General features: G+C 47.9%; 1 protein-coding gene across 2 annotated transcripts in view; it reads right to left on the reverse strand.

Annotated features, from left to right (window-relative positions):
* PLXNA4 (plexin A4) overlaps window positions 1-19,590 on the reverse strand; it is a 505,817-nt gene that overhangs the window by 37,521 nt on the left and 448,706 nt on the right. For both annotated transcript variants that reach the window (XM_064703091.1, XM_064703090.1), the window contains exons 20-25: window positions 17,637-17,871; window positions 17,066-17,208; window positions 12,721-12,989; window positions 9,058-9,124; window positions 6,215-6,361; window positions 735-894 (exon numbers count right to left, since the gene is read on the reverse strand). In XM_064703091.1, the coding sequence (XP_064559161.1) occupies window positions 735-894; window positions 6,215-6,361; window positions 9,058-9,124; window positions 12,721-12,989; window positions 17,066-17,208; window positions 17,637-17,871 (1,021 nt within the window). The remainder of the gene's footprint in view (window positions 1-734; window positions 895-6,214; window positions 6,362-9,057; window positions 9,125-12,720; window positions 12,990-17,065; window positions 17,209-17,636; window positions 17,872-19,590) is intronic.

Here is a 19,590-nt window from a genome sequence, read left to right on the forward strand (position 1 = left end):
AAATGATCTGAGCTGCCCTGCCTGGCCAGCAGCTGGGGCAGAAGACCCCAAAATCTCTTGTGGGTGCTGATCACACCAGCACCCAGCTGGTTACTTGATCTGGGTTATCCTGGAATTTCACAGGGATACATCAGCTTTAGAAGGTGCCAGGAAAACTGTGCCTGAGTGAACCACACTCAATCCCACCCTGTAGGGGGATACAGTATGGGTAAATGAAGGTGGCATAGAATGTAATCTTATCCCCCAACGAGTTGCAGCTGGACCAATTACTAAAGATCAGGAGCAGGCCTGATGTTAACAGGCCACACCTGTAGCCAGTAAGAACAGTGTTATAAAAGAGTGGATTGGTGGGAACTGGAGTCAGATGGCTGCTGCAAGGACCAGGAACAGCCAATGCTTAGAGGAGATGCCTGCGAGAAACATTGAGGAGGCACAAAACTCTGGCAGTATGGAATCCTTACTCTATAATGGTAATAGAACTCTTGATATATAAGACAACACCACCCTGGCTGCAGTAACCCTTGCTTCCTTCTTTTCCAGCTCAGCTGAAAGAAGGAGCAGGGCAGGCAATTCTTCCAAGGGCTGTTCTTGTGCTCCAAGCACAGATGGGGCAGTTGGTGACCCCTGAAAACCCCAAAACACCTCTTTGCTCTTTGTCCAGAGCAAAGTCTCTGGATGGAGTTTGTCCATCTCCCAGCTCCCCTGTCCGCCCCCAGCCAGCAGCAATCTCCTACCCAGGTCCATGTCAGCAGCCTTGGGCCGGTGGGAGCAGGGCACGTTCTTGAAGATGGCATCCAGGATCTTCTCCTTGACCTGGGTGATGGTGTCGCAGTTGAGGATCTTCACCGGGATCTCGGGGCTGTTCACGTTGTCGGGGTTCACGCAGCTCAGCACCTGAGGAGAGGCACCACACCTTGCACAGGGCACTCAAACCGTCTGCCTGTCCCCCCTTGAGATGTCTGCATCCTACAAGAGGGGTCTAGGGCACAGAAAATTGTTGTATTTATGGGGTGCCCCATCTGACTCCATGTTCTTAGAAGGCTAATTTATTATTTTATGATACTGTCACCATGGTTTTTTTTAAGATTTTCTAAGCCTTCCGATGTTGACGTTCTTGTAGTGAACTTTCTCACACACTTTCTGTAAATAACACATTGTTTTTCATTCCTCTATGGAAGAGGAGAAAGTTGATGGACTGCTGTTTTGACCAGTGTCATTGGAGAGGTGGCACTGTCACCCTCCAATCCACTGACACGTTTAGAAAACTATAAATGTTAGAGTCAGAAAATAAACTACCTTTTTCCTTCACCTTGAGAACAGTGGTGTGAGCCTGTGTTCTTTCATGTCCTATAGCGACATGATATTAGAATATATTAAAGAATACTAAACTATACTGAAGAATACTAAAAGGATACAGACAGAAGGCTAGAAAGATACTGAAGAAAAACTTGTGACTCTTTCCAGAGCCTCAACACAGCTTGGCTCTGATTGGTCAATGACTCAAAACAATTCACATGAAACCAATGAAACAATCACCTGTTGGATAAACAATCTCCAAACACATTCCAATGCAACAAAACACAAGAGAAGCAAATGAGATAATATTGTTTTCCTTTTTCTCTGAAGCTTCTCAGCTTCCCAGGAGAAAATCCTGGACAAAGGGATTTTTCCAGAAAATGTGACTGCCACAAAAAATGGGAACCGAGGGTATTTCCTCCCTCACATGGGCACAGAGATGTGGTCTCACCTCTCATTTAATCATAGAGTCACAGAAGGGTTTGGGTTGCAGGGGTCTCAATAATCACCTCATTCCACCCCCTGCCATGAGCAGGGACAACTTCCATTGTCCCAGGTTGCTCCAAGCCCCTCCAGTCTGGCCTTGGACATTTCCAGGGATCCAGGGGCAGCCACAGCTTCTCTGGGCACCTCTAACCCTCACCACCCTCACAGGGAAGAATTTCTTTCTTAACAGCAGAAAACCCATGAAGACCAGCTGAGTGCTTTCAGTAAAAAATGTTCATTGAGATGCCAAGGTGACCTAATTCAGGAGTGGCCTCCTTGCATTGCCACCTGGTTTTGATAATCCCAGTGAAAAGCTTTATGTTTGTCCATCAGCACAGCCATGGAGCTGAGCAAACCCTCCTCAGAAGAATGTTATTAATCTGAAATGCAGGGCTCCTTAAGAAATGGAACACAAGGCAACATCAGCAGCCTTTGCTTTCACATACAGAAGAAGAAAATCAACCCAACTGGAGAGGCCTCTCTTTTCTCAGAAGGAAAATTTAATTTTCTCTGCTCTGTCCAAGAGTAAATGCAAAGCATGTGGTGAGGGGGGGATGCCTTAAACACAGAGCATTTAACAGCAGTCTCCCTGCTAAGCCTTGCCTGTGTCTCTGTTGATCATTCTGTTCATTTCTGATGGCACAAGTGTGAAGTCTATAAAGTTTTATAAACTTAGCACACCTTTGCACTTGAAAGGGGTGTTCAGTGATGCTCCAGGCTGTACATGGCCATTAAAATGTTCCTGTGGCACTTTTACAAGCACAGAGATGTTGGTTTTGGTGCCTCAGACAAATTTTAACTTGACCTAAATTCCCTTCCGTAGCATGCAAGAGGTGCTGGACTGTCCATCACTTTCCATCTTCACCTCCTAAAATGCAGTGGGAACTCAAAAATGGGGTGAAATCCTATCAGCCTAATTACACACTGCCTCACCAGGCTCCCTTTGGTGATGTTGTGCTCAGCCAAGAGGGACTTGTGAAGATACTGCTTACAAAGAGCTCTGTGATCTTGCTGGATGAAAGGGGAGATGTAAATAGGAGATATTGATTAGATCATAATGCTATTATTTGTATGTCACTTCCAGAAGTATTGAAAAAGCATCAATTCAGATCATAATAACAGCACAGATTTACAGTTCTGGGGCACCTTTCATCTCAAAGGATCACAGAATTGTACACAAAATGTTGAAATGAGTCCAGTGTTGAAGGCCATTAGTTGGTCTGCAGCTCTCCTGGGTTATGCCCATTCCCAGCCCACAGGAACCTCTTCCTCTGCAAACTTCTTGGGTGCATCCAGAAAATCCCACCTGAGTGCTGAGGGCCTGCACTGGTGTTTAGTTTATGATCTTAAAGATGTTTTCCAGCCTAAATTATTCTATCACAGGGAAATGGAGCACTGATGGCAGCCTGGGACAGCTCTGTGGGGTCACACCTGGCTATGGGGACCAAGTTTCTCTCCAGGTTTCTCTCTCAGTGGTCTGAGCTCAGCTAAAATGAGCTGGTGCCAGTCAGGGCAGGCTCTGTGGTGTGATGATCTCTGATACAAACAGCTGGATTTTGGGTCAGTTCCCCACAGAAGGCACTTGGTGTTCTTTAAAATGATCTGAGCTGCCCTGCCAGGCCAGCAGCTGGGGCAGAAGACCCCAAAATCTCCTGAAGGTGCTGAGCAGTGTCCCCACACCAGCACCCAGCTGGAAGGTGACAATGGTTGCTTGATCTGGGTTATCCTGGAATTTCACAGGGATACTTTAGAAGGTGTCAGGAAAACTCTGCCTGAGTGAACCACACTCAGTCCCAGCCTGGCTGCAGAAATCCTTGCTTCCCTCTTTCCCAGCTCAGCTGGAAGAAGGAGCAGGGCAGGCAATTCTTCCAAGGGCTGTTCTTGTGCTCCAAGCACAGATGGGGCAGTGGTGACCCCTGAAAACCCCAAAACACCTCTGTGTTCATTACAATGACTGTCAAGGCTGTCCCTCCAACATTCTAGGGAATTCAAACCCCAGTTAAGGAAGCCAACCCCACTCCCAGAGCACAGTGGCTTTGGCATATATTCCCCAGGTTTTACATCATCTGTCCAGTTGAGTTTTCCAGCTGTTCTCGAGTGGAGCATGAAACGTTTCTCCATACCCATACAAACCAAGCCAGAAACAAATCCCACTGTTCCAGCAGTGCTGTTCAGAGACTTCAATACAATCTCTGATGTCACCTGGTGGGCAAGAGACCCCATGATGGGTTGTGTTCCTACAGGACTGGTCACTCTGAGGGAGGTTTTGTGGTTTGTGGATCTCCCAAATGCAATGTTGCTGCTCTATCACCCACCAGCTTCATTTGGGTTTTAGGGTCACTCAAGGATGTGACTGTTTGGGCACTGAGAGGACACCAGCACTGTTCTGTCACTCTGTGTCCCATCAGGATGTGGGGTCAGCATGCATGGGAGAGGGAGCACATGGAGAAGTTATATCTGAGCTCTGCTCTCCCACTGACTCTGTGTGGCCTTGGGACATCTCATTTCTCTGGATTTCTGTTTATTGACCTTTTACTCCATCCTTGGGCTTTTTTATTTTTTATCTGCCAGCTCTTCCAGCCATGATCTGAGTGTCTGTGCACATGCAAAGCTTGGCTCAGCAAAGCCCTGATTTCCACTGCACATTAGTGGCGTTTAAATAATAAAGGCACAGCTTGTGATTACTCCCATGGTAAGCGAGTAATCCAAGGTGGCAGGGACACCTTCCACTATCCCAGAGTGCTCCAAACCCCATCCAACCTGGCCTGGGACATTCCCAGGGATCCAGGGGCAGCCACAGCTTCTCTGGGCACCCTGTACCCAGGGCCTCCCCATCTTACAGGCTAGAATTTTTTTCTCTAATTTCTAATCTAAACCTACTCTCTTTCAGTTTGAAGTCATTCCCTCTTGTCTTGTCACTCCAGGCCTCTGTAAATATTCTCTCTCCATTTTTCTGTTGGAATTCCCATATTGCAACCAGGGAATCAGTTCTGGCTTTATTTCATTACTCTATATTTTTAATAAAAGATGTCAGGCAGCTCAAGGAAGGTAGAAGAAGGACGAAATAAAACAGAAATAAAGAGAAACAGAAACGAAGAACAATCCTATTCATATTCTGCTCCTTCCTAATCTCCTTCACCAGAGCTGATCTCTGTAAATCTGTTGAGATTCCTATCGGGGTATATTTGTCTGCTCTTGAGATGTAAGAGGGAGAGCTGATTATCATCAAACAGCACAAAGCCAGCAGAGGAGAGCTTTGTTCAGCCTGATGTATAATTACTACCCTTTGCTGGCTGCTTCAGATCAAGCCTAAAAGGATCGGGGGGATTTCCTTGGGTGAAAGTGATCGCTCTGTGGCTGCATTTTTCTCTCTTTTCTGCTCATTTTCTCCATGTGTGATCAGTCTTCTGAAATTTTAGACAGCCACACATAACAGCAGAGAAGCAGCACTCTGCCAGCTCAGTAGGAAAGTCACGTTTTTAATATGCAGAATACAACTGTGGCCTTATTTAAGAATTAAGTCCACCCCCTCATCAGGCTTGGATTCAATCAAAGCTCAGCTCTAGACTGGAGTTGAAGAACATGAAAGGGCATTTCTAGCATCAGCCTGCCTGGGGTAAAGTCTAAGACAGGTCTAAGACAGGTTAAGGTCTAAGACTTGGAACTAAATTATCTTTAGGGTCCCCTCCCAAACCATCCCATGATTCTGTGATTGGACACAGCCCTCAGAGGTATCTGGAGCTAAGTGAGATGAATTTCCCTCATTTGAAAGTGCAAATAAAATAATCTGATCAGTTTAGAACATCTTCCGACTGTCCTGAAACTTGGGATTTGCTGAGAATAAAGATGGGAAATAGAAAAATTACAAGGATCACTGAAGGCTTAAAAAGTGTTCTTCATCCAGCAGAGACTTAGAGTGGATTTAATGCATCCAGGGAAGAATGAAGGCCCACAAACACTCTAAGAAGAGATATCTAATGCTCTTTAATTGATGCTCTTTAATCAAGTGGGAAGAGGGTGCAATCTCAGAGCAGAAGCTAAAGCTGCACATATGCAATGTGTATCTTACCCTATGCAGACAATTCCATTTTGGGGGAAATGGCTCAGTGACAGGGATTGGTTTTCTCTCCCTTGAAATCTTTAAATCAAGCTCCTTTTTCTTTGACTTGTGCTCTCTCAGGAGGGAGGGTTGCACCAGCTCTAGAGCAACCCTCTGACCCGATAGGTCTATCTACAATCTCTGACTATTCCTTGATGCTGAAATCCTCAAAATTTTTAAATTTTCATACCCAGCTTTAGGCAGCATTACCCTACAAAAACACAAGAATAAATCACCCCAGAGGTTCAACCACTGGTTTCTGCTGTCTAAAGGCCCTTTAGGCATTGGAAGGTTGTGGATCAGCCCAGGGGAAGGCGTGCTCAGAGCACTCACCAGGGTCTTGTAGTCAATCTGCTGCCGGATGAGCTTGTCCTCGCTCAGCGAGTACCGCGCCTCGCCCGTGATGGAGTCGATGGGGCCCTTCTCCATCTGCTGCTTGATGGCACAGAAAAGGGAGAAGAGAGGCTCTCCAGCACACTCCTGCAGGGATGAGAGGCAACCATGAGGTGAAACTACATGCTGGAATTGAAAGTCCAGCCTGGGCATCTCAGTGACATCTTGGTTCGCCATCCCAGATCGCTCATGGTGGATATGAATGGAAACCAGTCCATTCCAACAACACAGGATCAGAGGTGACCCTCAGCTTCCACAGAGTGCAACCAGCATGGTGGGACCCTTAGGGATGGTCCTATGCAGCCCCAGGAATTAAACTTGATGGTACAAACCTCTTGGGCACATGGTGGGAGCCTTGGGGATGGTCCTGTGCAGCACCAGGAGTTGGATTTGATGGTACAAAGTTCTTGGGGACATGGTGGAACCCTTAAGGATGACTTTGTGCAGGCCCAGGAATTAAACTTGATGGTACAAAGCTCTTGGGCACATGGTGGAACCCTTAGGGATGGGTCCTATGCAGCCCCAGGAATTAAACTTGATGGTACAAACCTCTTGGGCACATGGTGGGAGCCTTGGGGATGGTCCTGTGCAGCACCAGGAGTTGGATTTGATGGTACAAAGTACTTGGGCACATGGTGGGACCCTTGGGGATGATCCTGTACAGCTCCAGGAGTTGCATTTGATGGTACAAAGTTCTTGGGCACATGGTGGGACCCTCAGGGATGGGCCTGTGCAGCCCCAGGAGCTGGACTTGATGGCACAAAGCCCTTGGGCACATGAGGGAAGTTTTGTGATGTGGATCTCCCAAATGCAGTGCTGCTGCTCCATCACCCACCAGCTTCATTTGGGCTTCAGGGTAACTCAGGGATGGGACTGTTTGGGCACTGAGAGGACACCAGCACTGTTCTGTCATTAAGAAGTCTGTGTCCTGTCAGGATGTGGGGTCAATGTGGATGGGAATGGGAGTGGGAGCACGTGGAGAAGTTATCTCCAAGTCTTGGGACCCCTGGGTATGGTCCTGTGTAGCCTCAGGAGTTGCATTTCATGGTACAAAGCTCTTGGGCACATGGTGGGACCCTTAGGGATGGTCCTGTGCAGCCCCTGGAGTTGGACTTCATGATCCTTGTGGATCCCTTCCAGCTCAGCTTATTCTGTGACCCTGTGGGTGTCGTGCCATGGTGTCGGTGTTCCCTGGCAATTCTGGGGCTGTTCAGGTGACTGCCACCAGGCCAGTGCTTTGCACTGGTGGAGCAGGTAGTGGGATGGGTCCCAAATGGCCTGGAAGCAGGTTTTAAAGGGAGATGGATGGCTGGTGCCACGTCCTGGGTGTCTGGGCAGAGTCCACAGACTCCCTGAGCACTCTCATGCTGCAGGCAAACAGGAATTTGCAGGCAAACAGGAATTCTCAGGCCCAGATGTGCCCCTGGACCTGTGTGGAGGTGACAGAGGTGTGGGGCCCAGCAAAAAGCAGCCCCAGGCAGGCACAGCCCAGCTCATCTGTCCCTAATTTCTCCTCCTCATCGTTTCCACTCACTCTTCCCATGCTTTTCCTTCCTTGCTGCACCCCGAGGAGCTTTCTGCTCCTGCCTCCCTTCCCCTTCATCCCTCCCTCCTTCCTGCCCTCCTCGCCCTCTCCTCTCGTGTCCCAGCTCAACCAGCCAGGTCATTTTCCTCTGGTGTAATTCCCAGCGAAAACAAGTTAATAATCGAGGCAAAGTGGCCCCTTTTTCAGTCCCTACACCTGTCTCCCACTTAATTAGCTTATCTGCCAGCAGCATATTGCTTCTGTGTGCCTGTCTCCTGCCCTTATCAGGCCTCTGTTCAGGCTAAGGCAAGAAGACAAGTAGCTGAGTGGGGTGAAAAAAGCCTATTATAAAAGCAGCTCTTTAGAGAGTCACCTCCTTATATCCTTTCCTTTCAGCTGAAAGCAGGGATCTGATACTGGAGTCACTGAAATTACCTTCCAGGGACCTTCAAAACTTTCCCATGTGCTCGTCCTTGAACTGGGGAAGGCTCAGGGGGATTGGGGTTTATTTGTGCAGCCTCAAATTGCCTGGCAGAGGTGGTTATTGTGTCCAAATGAGGATGTGAGGTGGGAGGATATTTAGCAGCTGCAGTGGGAGTGGGGGAGAGGTGCAGAGCTCAGCTGCTTTCAGAAAGGCTGGCTCTGAGCTTGGCAATTGTGATTCTTGAGGCTCAGTGTGGGTCCTGCAGGGGAAATTGGATCCCCATGCAGTCAGTGTCAGGGCTCAAAGACTCAAAGACTTTTTCAACTCCACAAAGCCCAAGGAGACCTTCCAGGAGGAATGAGAGAGCTCAGGGGCTGCCCCAAATCCTTGCACTCAAGCTTTGCTGATGGGTGCCCCTCCACTCCTCGTGGGGCTGTGTCTCTCTCAGTGCTGGGCTGGAAGGAACCTCCATCCCCTGTGCACTGGAAATATGGGTCACCACATGATGGAGACCTCACACTGCTGTTGAAAGGACAGCATTTTCCACACAGGTCTCAGGCAGGCTCTGAAATCCTTCCCATTTCCACACTGACCCTTAGATCCCACCTCTGTACAAGAGAGGGACCACAAGTTGCCTCTCTCTAACAAATTGTCCCTCTTTGTTCTCCCTGGGTCAGAAAATAGCCCAGCTCGTATTAGGCAGTGACTTCCTTCCAGAGGCAAAAAAAAAAAAAGCCTTTAACTTGTCATCAGGGAAGTTTTCACCCCAAGTGATCCTCACCAAGAAGAAATGCTTTAGAGCAGCTGTTTTTCCAGGCATGCTCCTGCTCTTACCTTGAGGAACTTGTAGAGGAGGAAGGTGAACCAGTTGGTGAGCATTTTCTCAGCCACAGACTCTGTCCTAAGGTGGAGAAAAGAGAGAATTGGGAATGAGTTTGTCATGCTGGTCCTATTAAAATATTGCACTTTTCTATCTTCCTGCCCAGTGGGCAATCTGGCATGGCACCATCAGGATTTAGCACGTCCTGGGTTCCCTGTTTTAGTTTTGGATTTAGGAAACCTGCAGGAAAGCCCTTGCTGCCCTGTTGATTCTCCTGTAGCTACAAGTCCCTGTGTGTGTCTGTTTTCCAGTATCTCCAACAATGAGAAGGAGTTGATGACATTTGAGGGAATCTTCTCCAAAGAGCTCAGGGCGGATAAATCCATCAAATCTGAGGAGCTCAGAGCGAGGCCATATGTCAAGGAGGCTGGATAAATACTCAGGAGAGACAGATCTAAGTCTCTGGGGAGCAGTTATCTGGCACTGCCTATCTCCCTGGCATTTGGGAGTGATTACACTCCTCAATGTGTCACTGTGGCACATGCACAGAGCTCATCCTTCTGCCCTTGAGCGCTCCGTCCTCAATCAAACAAAAATCCATCTCCAGGCTTCAGGGTGAGCTTCTCCTGCAGAAACTTGTGCTGGCTTCAGCACAGGCACTGTTGTCCCTCTCTTCTGCTGATTTCCACTCACTCCCAGCTCTGGGAGAGAAATGAGATCCCAAAATGCAGCTGAAGACTCTCCAGGTGTCTGTAGTTAACTCAGGAACAAGAAACAAAGCTGGGAAATCCACGTCCTAGGCAGGAGATGGAGAAAAAACAAGAGAAACCAAGAGAAATTTGGGGAAACCAAGAAAAAAGAAGAGTTCCTGCCTGGAAGAATTAAAGTGCGCCCTCCTCGTCATGGCTCTCGCCAAAGCCATGCAGAGGTTCTTGCTTGTTGCTGCTGCTGCTCTCTGTCCAGAAAACCTCTTTGGGGCCATAAATGTCTAGCAGAGTGAACACTGGACACAGGTGAGGTGGGAAAACCACTTCTACTGCCTCCTTTCTTCTGCCAAACTCCTCCAAAACTGCAAAATATTCCCTTTCACAGACTCATGGGGAGGGAAGAGAAGCACCAAGCTGAATCCAAAGAGCTGTCTGAGGGCCTCACACCAACATCTAACCCAAGGCACTGAGCTATTCCCATGTTTTGTTCTGGTGCTGCTCAGTGCAGAACTTCTCTGACTTCTCCTGGTGCTCCCAGGGTTTGGAACACTGGATGTGCCTTCTTTGTTCACTGGCTCTCCTTCCAAAGGCCACAATTAATGTCCAGCAGAGAGGATTAGACTTAGAAAAGGGCTGGAGGAAGGAGGAAGAGGAAAGATGGGATGCTCAGAGTGAGCAAGACGGGAAGACAGATGGAGAAAGAGGAAGCAAAAGGAGTAAATGAAGGGGGAGGCAGTGCCATCCAGCATCAGAGGAGAAGCACAGGCAGGAAGCCTGGGGACAGCTGGAGGGTGGTCACCAGCCAGGCTGTAGGGCACATCAGGGAGTCAACTGACACCAAAGCAAAGCCTCTGCCCCTGGCATTGCTGCCCTGAATGCCAGCAAGTGCCTTCTGCTCCTTTGCTGCTGGTTCTCCACAGTGGGCCATGTGCCAGATGAAAAATCCCCCCAGCCCAGCAGGCAGCAGAGATCTCCTCTGTGTCCAAGCTGTCCATTGTAATCATCTGGGGGCTCCTCAGAGTCAGCTCTGAGCTGTGGCAAAGGCCACTCATCCCCAGAAGATTCCCCCTGATTTTATGTAGGGTCCTTGAACCAGGAGGGTTGGTCCAGGTCTGTGAAAGGGAGGTGAATCTGATCCTAAAGGCAGAAGAGGGAGCACTTCCCTAGGACATTATTACAGAGCAGTAGATTCCAAACTTGAGGTTTCCCACTGGACTGTGGAGTTCAGACCTTAGGCCAGGCCAAGAAACATAAATTCAAACTTGTTCCCTGTATGAATCCAGTTCTGTTAACCCTCTCTTCTGCTGATTTCCACTAACTCCCAGCTCTGGGAGAAAAATAAGATCCCATATTGCAGCTGAAGACTCTCCAGGTGTCCATAGTTAACTCAGGAACAAGAAACAAAACTGGGAAATCCATGTCCCAGGCAGGAGATGGAAGATGACATCCTCTCACCAGGGATTTAATAGGCCATATATGTGATATTCCTATACGCAACATGATCAGGGTTTTCAGATTAAAAGGAAATGTAAGCATAAATTAACATCTTAAGCATGCAAAGAGCTCAAAATAAGGATTGAGCTTTTCTTCTCCTTGTGAAACTTTCTGTAGGATCCACAGGAAAATCCAGAGGTGGATTAATTCTGTAAATTTTGATCATTAGTTACTTTCTGGTTAGGGAGGAGACAGAGCAATCATCTCCAAAGATGATTTTGAAGTTTATTTGGGCATTGTGGGAAATACCAAAAGTAAGAAGACTTCCAGAAAGCTGTAAAAGCAGGCCTTAGAAATAGAAAGAACAGAAAACTTAGACCTAGCTGCAGCTGCAGAGTCTGAAAGTAGAAAAAGTTTCAATAGTACAGCAAGCAAGGACATGAAACAATAGCTTGAGTTTTAGGCTTGTCTAAGATAGACCTTAAGACTGCAGAAAAATATGCTCAGCAAGATAGTAGAAGGTTTTAAGCTTAATTGTGTATTGCTAATAGAATGCATACAAGCAAGCATGTGTGAAGCAGGTGTAGGTGTGCTTTTAGTAATTGGCTAGAAAAATTGTCTGTAAGCTTTAGAAATATGCTATTGGCTAGAAAGCTTTTAAAATGCTCTGTAACAAAGTGTCTTAGGTTAGAAATGAGGTATTCTATTCCCATCTGTCAGAGCTCGGGCAGTTCTCTCTGTTCATGGGGCAGGTTTCTTTATCTCTCCCACAGCCAACCCTCCCTCCAGGAGATCTCTGCTGTCCATGGCCACTGAGTGTCCCTGCAGGGCTGATCCAATCCCAGCATCCCATGGGGAGATGCTCCGCCCAGGGGAGGAGCCAAGCATTCCTACCTGGATCCAATCTGAGCCTGGCACAGCACAGCAGCCTTTGCCCCCTGCATTGCCAGAGGAGCAGCTTTCTGCTGCCCTGCATGGCCAGAGGGAGCCCAGGCCCATCTGCAGCAGCCCTGGAGCTGCAGAGGAAAACTCCCCCCTTGTGCAGGATCCCTGCTGCAGCAGAGCCACAGCTGGCACTGCAGGAGGGCTGAGCCCCCATGGGATGGGGCTGGGACACCCCCTGACACACAGGGGGCAGGGACTGCTCTCACTCTGGCTGTGGGTTGGTTTGTTTGTACCATTGCATTTGTATTTTTAATTTTCTTAGTAAAGAACTGTTATTCCCATTCCCATATCTTTGCCTGAGAACCCCTTAATTTCAAAATTATAATAATTCGGAAGGAGGGGGTTTGCATTTTCCATTTCAGGGGAGGCTCCTGCCTTCCTTAGCAGGCTTTTCAAACCAAGACACAAAGAAATCTTTGGCCCCTGCAGCTTATACATCAGCTATTGCCATCTTCCAATTATCTCAACCATGCAATGAGGCTGCAATAAACCTGAAGGAAAATCTGCCAGCACTCCCATCCTGTTCATGAAAAACCCCAACACAGGCACAGCCCTCCCAGCCCTGCTCCCTCCATGCCCAGCCATCCTTACCTCCGTAGCAGCAGCTTGGGGTGGTTCTTGCTCTCCAGGTTCTTGTCGATGAGGTCGGCCAGGAGCTGTTTGAGGACGTCGGTGGCGTACTCCAGCTTGCTCTGCAGCACCGTCATGATCAGCGAGGCCACGTTGCCGCGGTCGCGCATGGAGAAGCTGCGCTGCGACTCCAGCGTGCGGATGAACGACAGCAGGAACACCTTGTTGTTGATGAGCTGGGCAAAGAGCTTCAGGCCCTTCTCCACCCGCTCCTGACGGTAGCCAGGGACCTGCGCAAGAAGAAAGGGAGTCTCTCAGGTTTTGTGTTGCTGGAATGGATCCTGAGGTATTAAAAGTCTTTTTTCACAGCCCCGTGACCGAAGAAGAAGTCGGCATTCCTCAACTTTGGTTTTCAAGGTAATTTTTAATTTTCTTCTTTATTTTTCTTTTCTATTACATTCTTTTTCTGACCTGCTGAGATCTGTCGAGCAGGTTGGGTTGTGGCACAGTCCCTGCCCTTGGGGTGGTGTTTGCTTTTTATACCACGAACTACGTGTACTTTATTTACAATAATTTTCCAATACCTATCGCCTATGTTAGACAGTCTGTCTCTAAACCAATCCAGAAATGCCACCATCACAGTAGAAGATGGAGGCTAAGAAGAAGAAGAAGGAGAATCCCAGATTCCTCCATCTTGCCTCCTGAACCCCCATTCTAAATCCCCAAAATTCTACTTTTTCACCCTGTGTCAAATTCACTATCATTCTACTCAAACTCTTGTGGCTTGTAACTCCTCCCACAAAGTTGGGAATTGTTTCCATGGGTTAAAATCAAAGGCACAGGTGTTTGTGACTCTGTGCCAAGGTCTCTGAGCCCCCTGCCAGGGTCTGGAATCACCCAAGGCAGCCAGAGTCCTGGGTTCCAATAGGAGTTTTTTGCTTTCCCTCACTATCCCACTGTCAAATGTCCTGTTGTTACTCTCTCTTTGCTCTCATCCCTCCAGCTCCTCAGCTAAGGAAAGACAGGAAGGGAATCCATACATCATCTAAAGATTAGGAAGTCTGAAAAGACTCCCAGACACATCCAGATGATTTTTCCAGTCCTGTATTCCCTCTCTGATCTGTGGCAGCAGCTCTCTGGCCGCAGAGAGAAACACAACTTTCCCAGGAATTGTTCTGGGAAAGGCTGTGAGAAGAGCAGAGAAAAGAATGAGAAGCAATTCTTATCTTCACTTGCTGCACCTGGTATTGTGTAATGTGTTATGGAGATCTGTTTACCAAAGGGTGGTTTCCTAATTAGCCAGTGGAGATGCTGTTTTAATTAGAGGACAAATGAGGTCTACCTGTAGTGAACTTGGGTTATAAAAGTATGGGTTTCTTAATAAAGATTATTATGGTTATCCTTTTGAAATGCATGGGGTCTATGCTAATTATTACCAGCTGGGGGCCTACTTGTGTTAAAATGCCAAATTTGGGTGGTTATTAATTTATATATGCCTTGGTGACATGTATTGCTCTGTGGTGAGACCCTCCAGCTTCCAAGAAAGGTTTTCAAGGGCTTTCAATACATCCAAAAGGGATTTCTAGTACTTAAATGTGTCACCATGCCACGTTATATTTTTATTTTAGTCAGACTGAAGTCTTACTCTGATTTCATCCAAGACTTCTTTCTCATTCTTGAAAGAATCCTGCTTTTAGAGGTTTGGGGTTCAGCTTTAGGGAGCTGGGAGAGGCAGCAAGAGAATGACTGGGAAAAAGAGCCCAGGGTGAGGTTTTGAGGCGATGAAGAGAGGCAGTGAGGCAGTGGCTGAGATGGTGACCATGGAACTGGGCCTTGGTGTGAAGAGCCAGGCAGGTGAAGGTGTGAGAGGACACCCTGAGCTCCAGCAGAACCCCTGGGCTTGGGAGCTGAGGTGTTTTGGGAACAGTGATTGATAAGTCTCTTATTTCTCAGCTGTGAGAGGCTTATGAACTCATTTTTATATGGAACAAATTATATGGACCTCAGTGCTGGACCTTGGGCTCCACACAGGTCTTTTTGATCCTTCTGGCTCTAGGCAAAGATGGAATCTAAAAAGAGAACCCTAAACTCACCCCTCTACTTGCTGAAGCTGTTCCAGCCCTTGAAAACTTTATTGGAAGCTGGAGGGTCTCACCACAGAGCAGCACATGTCACCAAGGCATATGTGAATTAATAACCACCCAAATTTGGCACTTTAATTCAAAATAAGTTGGCTTGCTTAAACAGACAAGCAATGCAAGGCCTCTTATAGAGTTGTTACTTTTTAATTCTGGAAATTAGAGTTCTGAACTCTTTTTGCATCCAACAAATAAATTACTTCCTAAATAGATTGAGGCAACCAACCAACCAACAAACCACCACCACCCATCCCGCCAATAATTATTTTTAACTCACTCACTTGAACATTTAATATTGTCTATCCCAGGGTTATTATGGAGAATTAAAACAAAATAACAAGAAAAGTATTTTGTGCTGCATCTGGAAGCAGTTAATTAGCAAATGAACTGGAAATAAGTAAGGCCTTCTCACTGTGGGATCTGTGCTGGGGCCTTTTGCAATAAATAGCAATTCCTTCTGGGTGCTACAGAGAAGGGAGCAGAATGGGAGCTGCCTTCACGTTGGTAGCCAAAGATGCTGACACAGAGAGAGCTGGTGAAGCTTTACAAAGGATTAAGGGAAAAAAAAACCCCAACAAATGGAATGAAAGAAAGGAGAGATCAAAGGTGTTGGATTGGAACATTAGCTCAGTGTGTATCTACATAGGGGAGCATCCGTGCTGAGGCCTCTGCAGGGGTCAGATGCTGCTCTGTGATCAGCTGGATGGGGTTAATGAATGTAGGGATGGAAATTGGCTGTGGGGATGGTGGAAATGTTTGTGTGTACACACATGTGAGAGGGAGGTTCAGCACCCCTTGTTCCTCCTTTGTTGGAGCTGCTCGTCCTGAGGGAAACCAGCTGGAAGCCCCTCCAAATCTGCACTCCAAATCTGTGTGGCAGCTACGTGTAATTCAGCCTCCTGCCCAGCCCCACAAGCCCTCCTTGCTGACAGATCAGGTTTTTTAATGTCTCTCTCCACACAGTCGGGTGAATTTTGGCTCTTCCCCGTGTCAGGAGCAAAGGCGAGCAGGCATCTCTGATTACACAGCCAGCCAAGCGTGGGCCTGCCTGTGCCAGCTCCTGCTCCTCCTTCCTGCCAACCAAGCCCAGGCCTGGCCTCCAGCAATCTCCCAGGCCCATGCCAGAACCTCTCTGGAGCTCAGAGCCTGCCAAAGGCTTTGCAGAGAGCTCAGCCATCACCTTGGCCATGGTGTGGCTCCTGATTCTCCAGCCCAGGTACTCCTAGAGCAGAGCCTGTCCATCTGTCAGTGCCTGGAGCAGATTTTAGCCTGACAGACCTCACCTGGGCTCCCACCAAGCTCCTGTCACCACTCAGGTGATACAGGCTCTGTGTAGACCCAAGGTTTGTGAATAATGTCTCACAAATCTCCATCCAGAGAGTTGAGGTAGAGGAGGAAGATGTGGACAGGGTATGGACAGACTGACACTGTGGTTTTCTGACCTCACTGCAAAGAAGAATGCAGCAAAGGTGAACCTCCCTCAGTGGCAGAGGGTTATTTTTATAGGGGTTGCCACAAAAAAAACATGGTCTCGTAGTAGTGTGAGGGTCATGAAAAGCTGGATGACACAGGCAAACATGCTGACACAGGCAAACATGCTCCTCTGCCATACAACAGGTTTTCCTTGCCCCTGCATGGCAGAAAATATTAAATCCGGTCTAAAACTCAAGGCACAGAAGGGTTAAGACCAAAGAGAAGCTTAATTGAGTAGACCTATGATTTATGAGTTTTCCAAATAAGGGAGTGATCAAACAGAATTTAGCAGGTAACAAGTGACAGGATGAGAGGAAACAGCCTTAAAGTTGTGCCAGGGGAGGTTTAGATTGGAAATTGGAAAAAAATTCTTAATTGAAAGGATGAAAGATGGTGTAACAAGCTGTCTAGGGGAGTTCTGGGATCACAATCCCTAGAGGTTTTCAAGAAGTGTGTGGATGTCACACAGGGGGACATGGCTTAGTGATGGAATTGACAGCTTTGGGTTGATGATTGGAACTGATGGTCTTGGAGGTCTTTTACAACCTAAATGATTTTATGATCTAATATGATCTAAGATAACAGCAAACTTTTCCTCTTTCAATCCAGATTTTTAATGAGGACCTGTTTTACCCCTTGTAGGACACAGCACAATCAAATCATCACATCCCCAGCACTGACACAGAATCTCTGGAATTTAGGACTGAACAGGGAGGCATGAGAGGAGCTAGAAGCAGGAAATGTTGTTGTTTTACCTCCAAATCCCTCAGGACTGGATGATCTTCAATGCCAGGGAAAAGCACTCTCATCGTGTAGGTTCGGTAGTCGAGGAAAGGGATCCCAGCTCCATCCAGGTCACTCGTCAGCTCATGGATGTCTGTCTGCAGCTCTGCAAAGGCTGGCACAAAAACAGAACAACTCAGGGCAGCCTCACCAGAACGGGAAAAACCCCTGACCCTCATGATTGAGAATAAGGAATAAGGCAATATGTGGAGAGGAGGAAGGTGGATGAAAGCACTGTCGCCCTTCCCACAACACAACCCTTCCCCAGGGACGTGTGCCAAGGCTTTCTGCGGATTTTGAATTATCAAATCCAGTTAGGAGAGGATTGGGCGAGAGAAAGTCTGAACTTTTCTGAACTCTAGGAGAGGGTGGAGAAAGTCTGAACTAAGGGAAAACAAGGTAAATCAGATTAGATTCAGGCTCAAGACACACCCACAAGGTTCAACACCATAACTCAACACTGATTTTAGCTCAAAGCTTTATGACTTGATGTCTCCCTTGTACCAACACTGACACAGTGCCATCCTGCCTCTCTCAGCCTACCTTCTTTGCACTCCAGGGCCACCCTGGACTCCAGGTTGTCCATCTGCATCTGCAGGCGCTTGAGGGTGAGGTCGCTCTCCCTGGACTTGCGCTTGTAGGCGATGAGCACGGCCACGATGAAGATGATGAGCAGCCCGCCGGCCACCGCAATGCTGACGATGGCTGGCAAGCTCAGAGGGCTGTCTGGGGAGATGTACACCATTCCTGGGGAGAACTCCATCCCTCCTACACGAGCCTAGAGGGAAAGCAGCAAAGAGCTGCACTGAGACTGTCAAACTGAGCAGGAGCGCAGAGGAGCTCTGTTATCGTCACTCTCTGTCACCCTCTGGCTGAGGATGAATGGTGACAGCCCCTTGTCTCTCAAGCCAGAAGGGGAGGTATTTGGATATGGAACAGCTTAAAAACACTTGAAATGATAGAATCACCTCTGTTGGGAGTCACCATGAACCCAGCCACAAAAGGATTTGTGGTGAGATAAGTCACCGGTCACGATTTCTCCAAATCAGTTTGGGTTTCATTCTGGACTTTTCATACCCCATCTTGATGTGTTGTGTGGGGCACTGATGTCACTCAGGCCCAAAATACACACAGAAAACAGAACTCAAGGTATGGCCTGATGGTTCCTAACCCCACAATGGGGCAGAGGAGAGCTGACCCATTGAGTACAGTGGGACTGCAGAAATCAGAGTCACTATTTTCCTTTGACTCTCCTACCAGATAAAGCTTGGAAGCCTCTGGAATTGTGAAAATCCACCACAAACCCCACAAAGCCTGGCCCATTCCCTTTACAGCCCCTGTCTTAGCCACACGTTGTCAGGATGACTGCAGATGTTCACCAGTAGGAGCTGAACACAGCTTTTTGTTCTCCATCTACTCCCAGAGGTTCCCAGAGCTCCTTCCAGCCTCTGGAAGAAGCTGCTGTGAAAGGGCCTTGGTTTTAACAACCAGAAAGAAACCCTGCAAGCACTCCTGTTCTGAGCAAAATGTTCTGCTGAAGCAAGTCCCTTAGAGCCCTTTTTTACAACATGAACACCACTCCCATCAGGAATCCCACAGGATACCACTGGCTTTAGGCTACTGCAAGGCTGTTCAAAGCTATTTGTAGAGTAGGCAAAGCTTGAGTGGTGGGAGGAAAGCTCTGCTGACTGGCCTGAAGGCTTCTAGGTCTGTGTTGTGGTTTGGGAATGCTGGTTGTAGGTCAGCAGAAAGCTGGGAAGATGCCATGTAAAGAGCTTGAAGGATGATGAGCTCCATCACTTCACCCAGCTGAGCTGTGTCACAGAGAGGCACAGCTGGCCCTGCACAAAGGGCAAACTCTAATTGCCAGGCAGAAATGCAATTAAGACCCCAGGAATGGCTGTTTCCTGCTCCCATTGCACCTGGGACCACTGCAGTGTGGAATTAAGCTGTTTTCTTCCTCCGTTGTGAGGAACTCTCCCTCACATTTCCTCACGTTTCTCCCCCACACCCCAGCCTGGTGTTCAGCCTTGTCCTGCATCCCACTGGCTCTCAGTTAATCTCCAGCCTGCCTGCATTTACTAATCCCAGGGCTTCCCCCATCTCAGCTCAGGCACCTACTCAGGTTTCCTCTCGAGGCTGCAGAGGAAGAAACTGGCCCAGCTGGAAGCAGCAGAAGGGACTGCACGGCAGAATCATGAATTAATGAATTTTTCCAGGTGCTCTCCACCCCAGCTCTTCCTGGGGACATGAATCTCATTGCCTTTATCATCTCCTAGAAGTCATTGTGGCCCCAGTTGCAGTCTCAGGGAAGAAGGTTGTTTTGCTCTACCACCAGGTGTAGGCTGCTCCTCAGTGGCCAAGGAGACACAACTGCAACCCTCATGTCATGGACAAGACCAAAGCGAATGTCTGAAAACAGCTAATTTCTATCCATCCCTCTCATGCCATTTTGCGAGGGGACTGAAGAGATGAAATGCCCACGATGAAAAACAAA

This window comes from Zonotrichia leucophrys, chromosome 1A (assembly GCF_028769735.1).
Source record: "Zonotrichia leucophrys gambelii isolate GWCS_2022_RI chromosome 1A, RI_Zleu_2.0, whole genome shotgun sequence".
Classification (NCBI taxonomy): Eukaryota; Metazoa; Chordata; class Aves; order Passeriformes; family Passerellidae; genus Zonotrichia; species Zonotrichia leucophrys.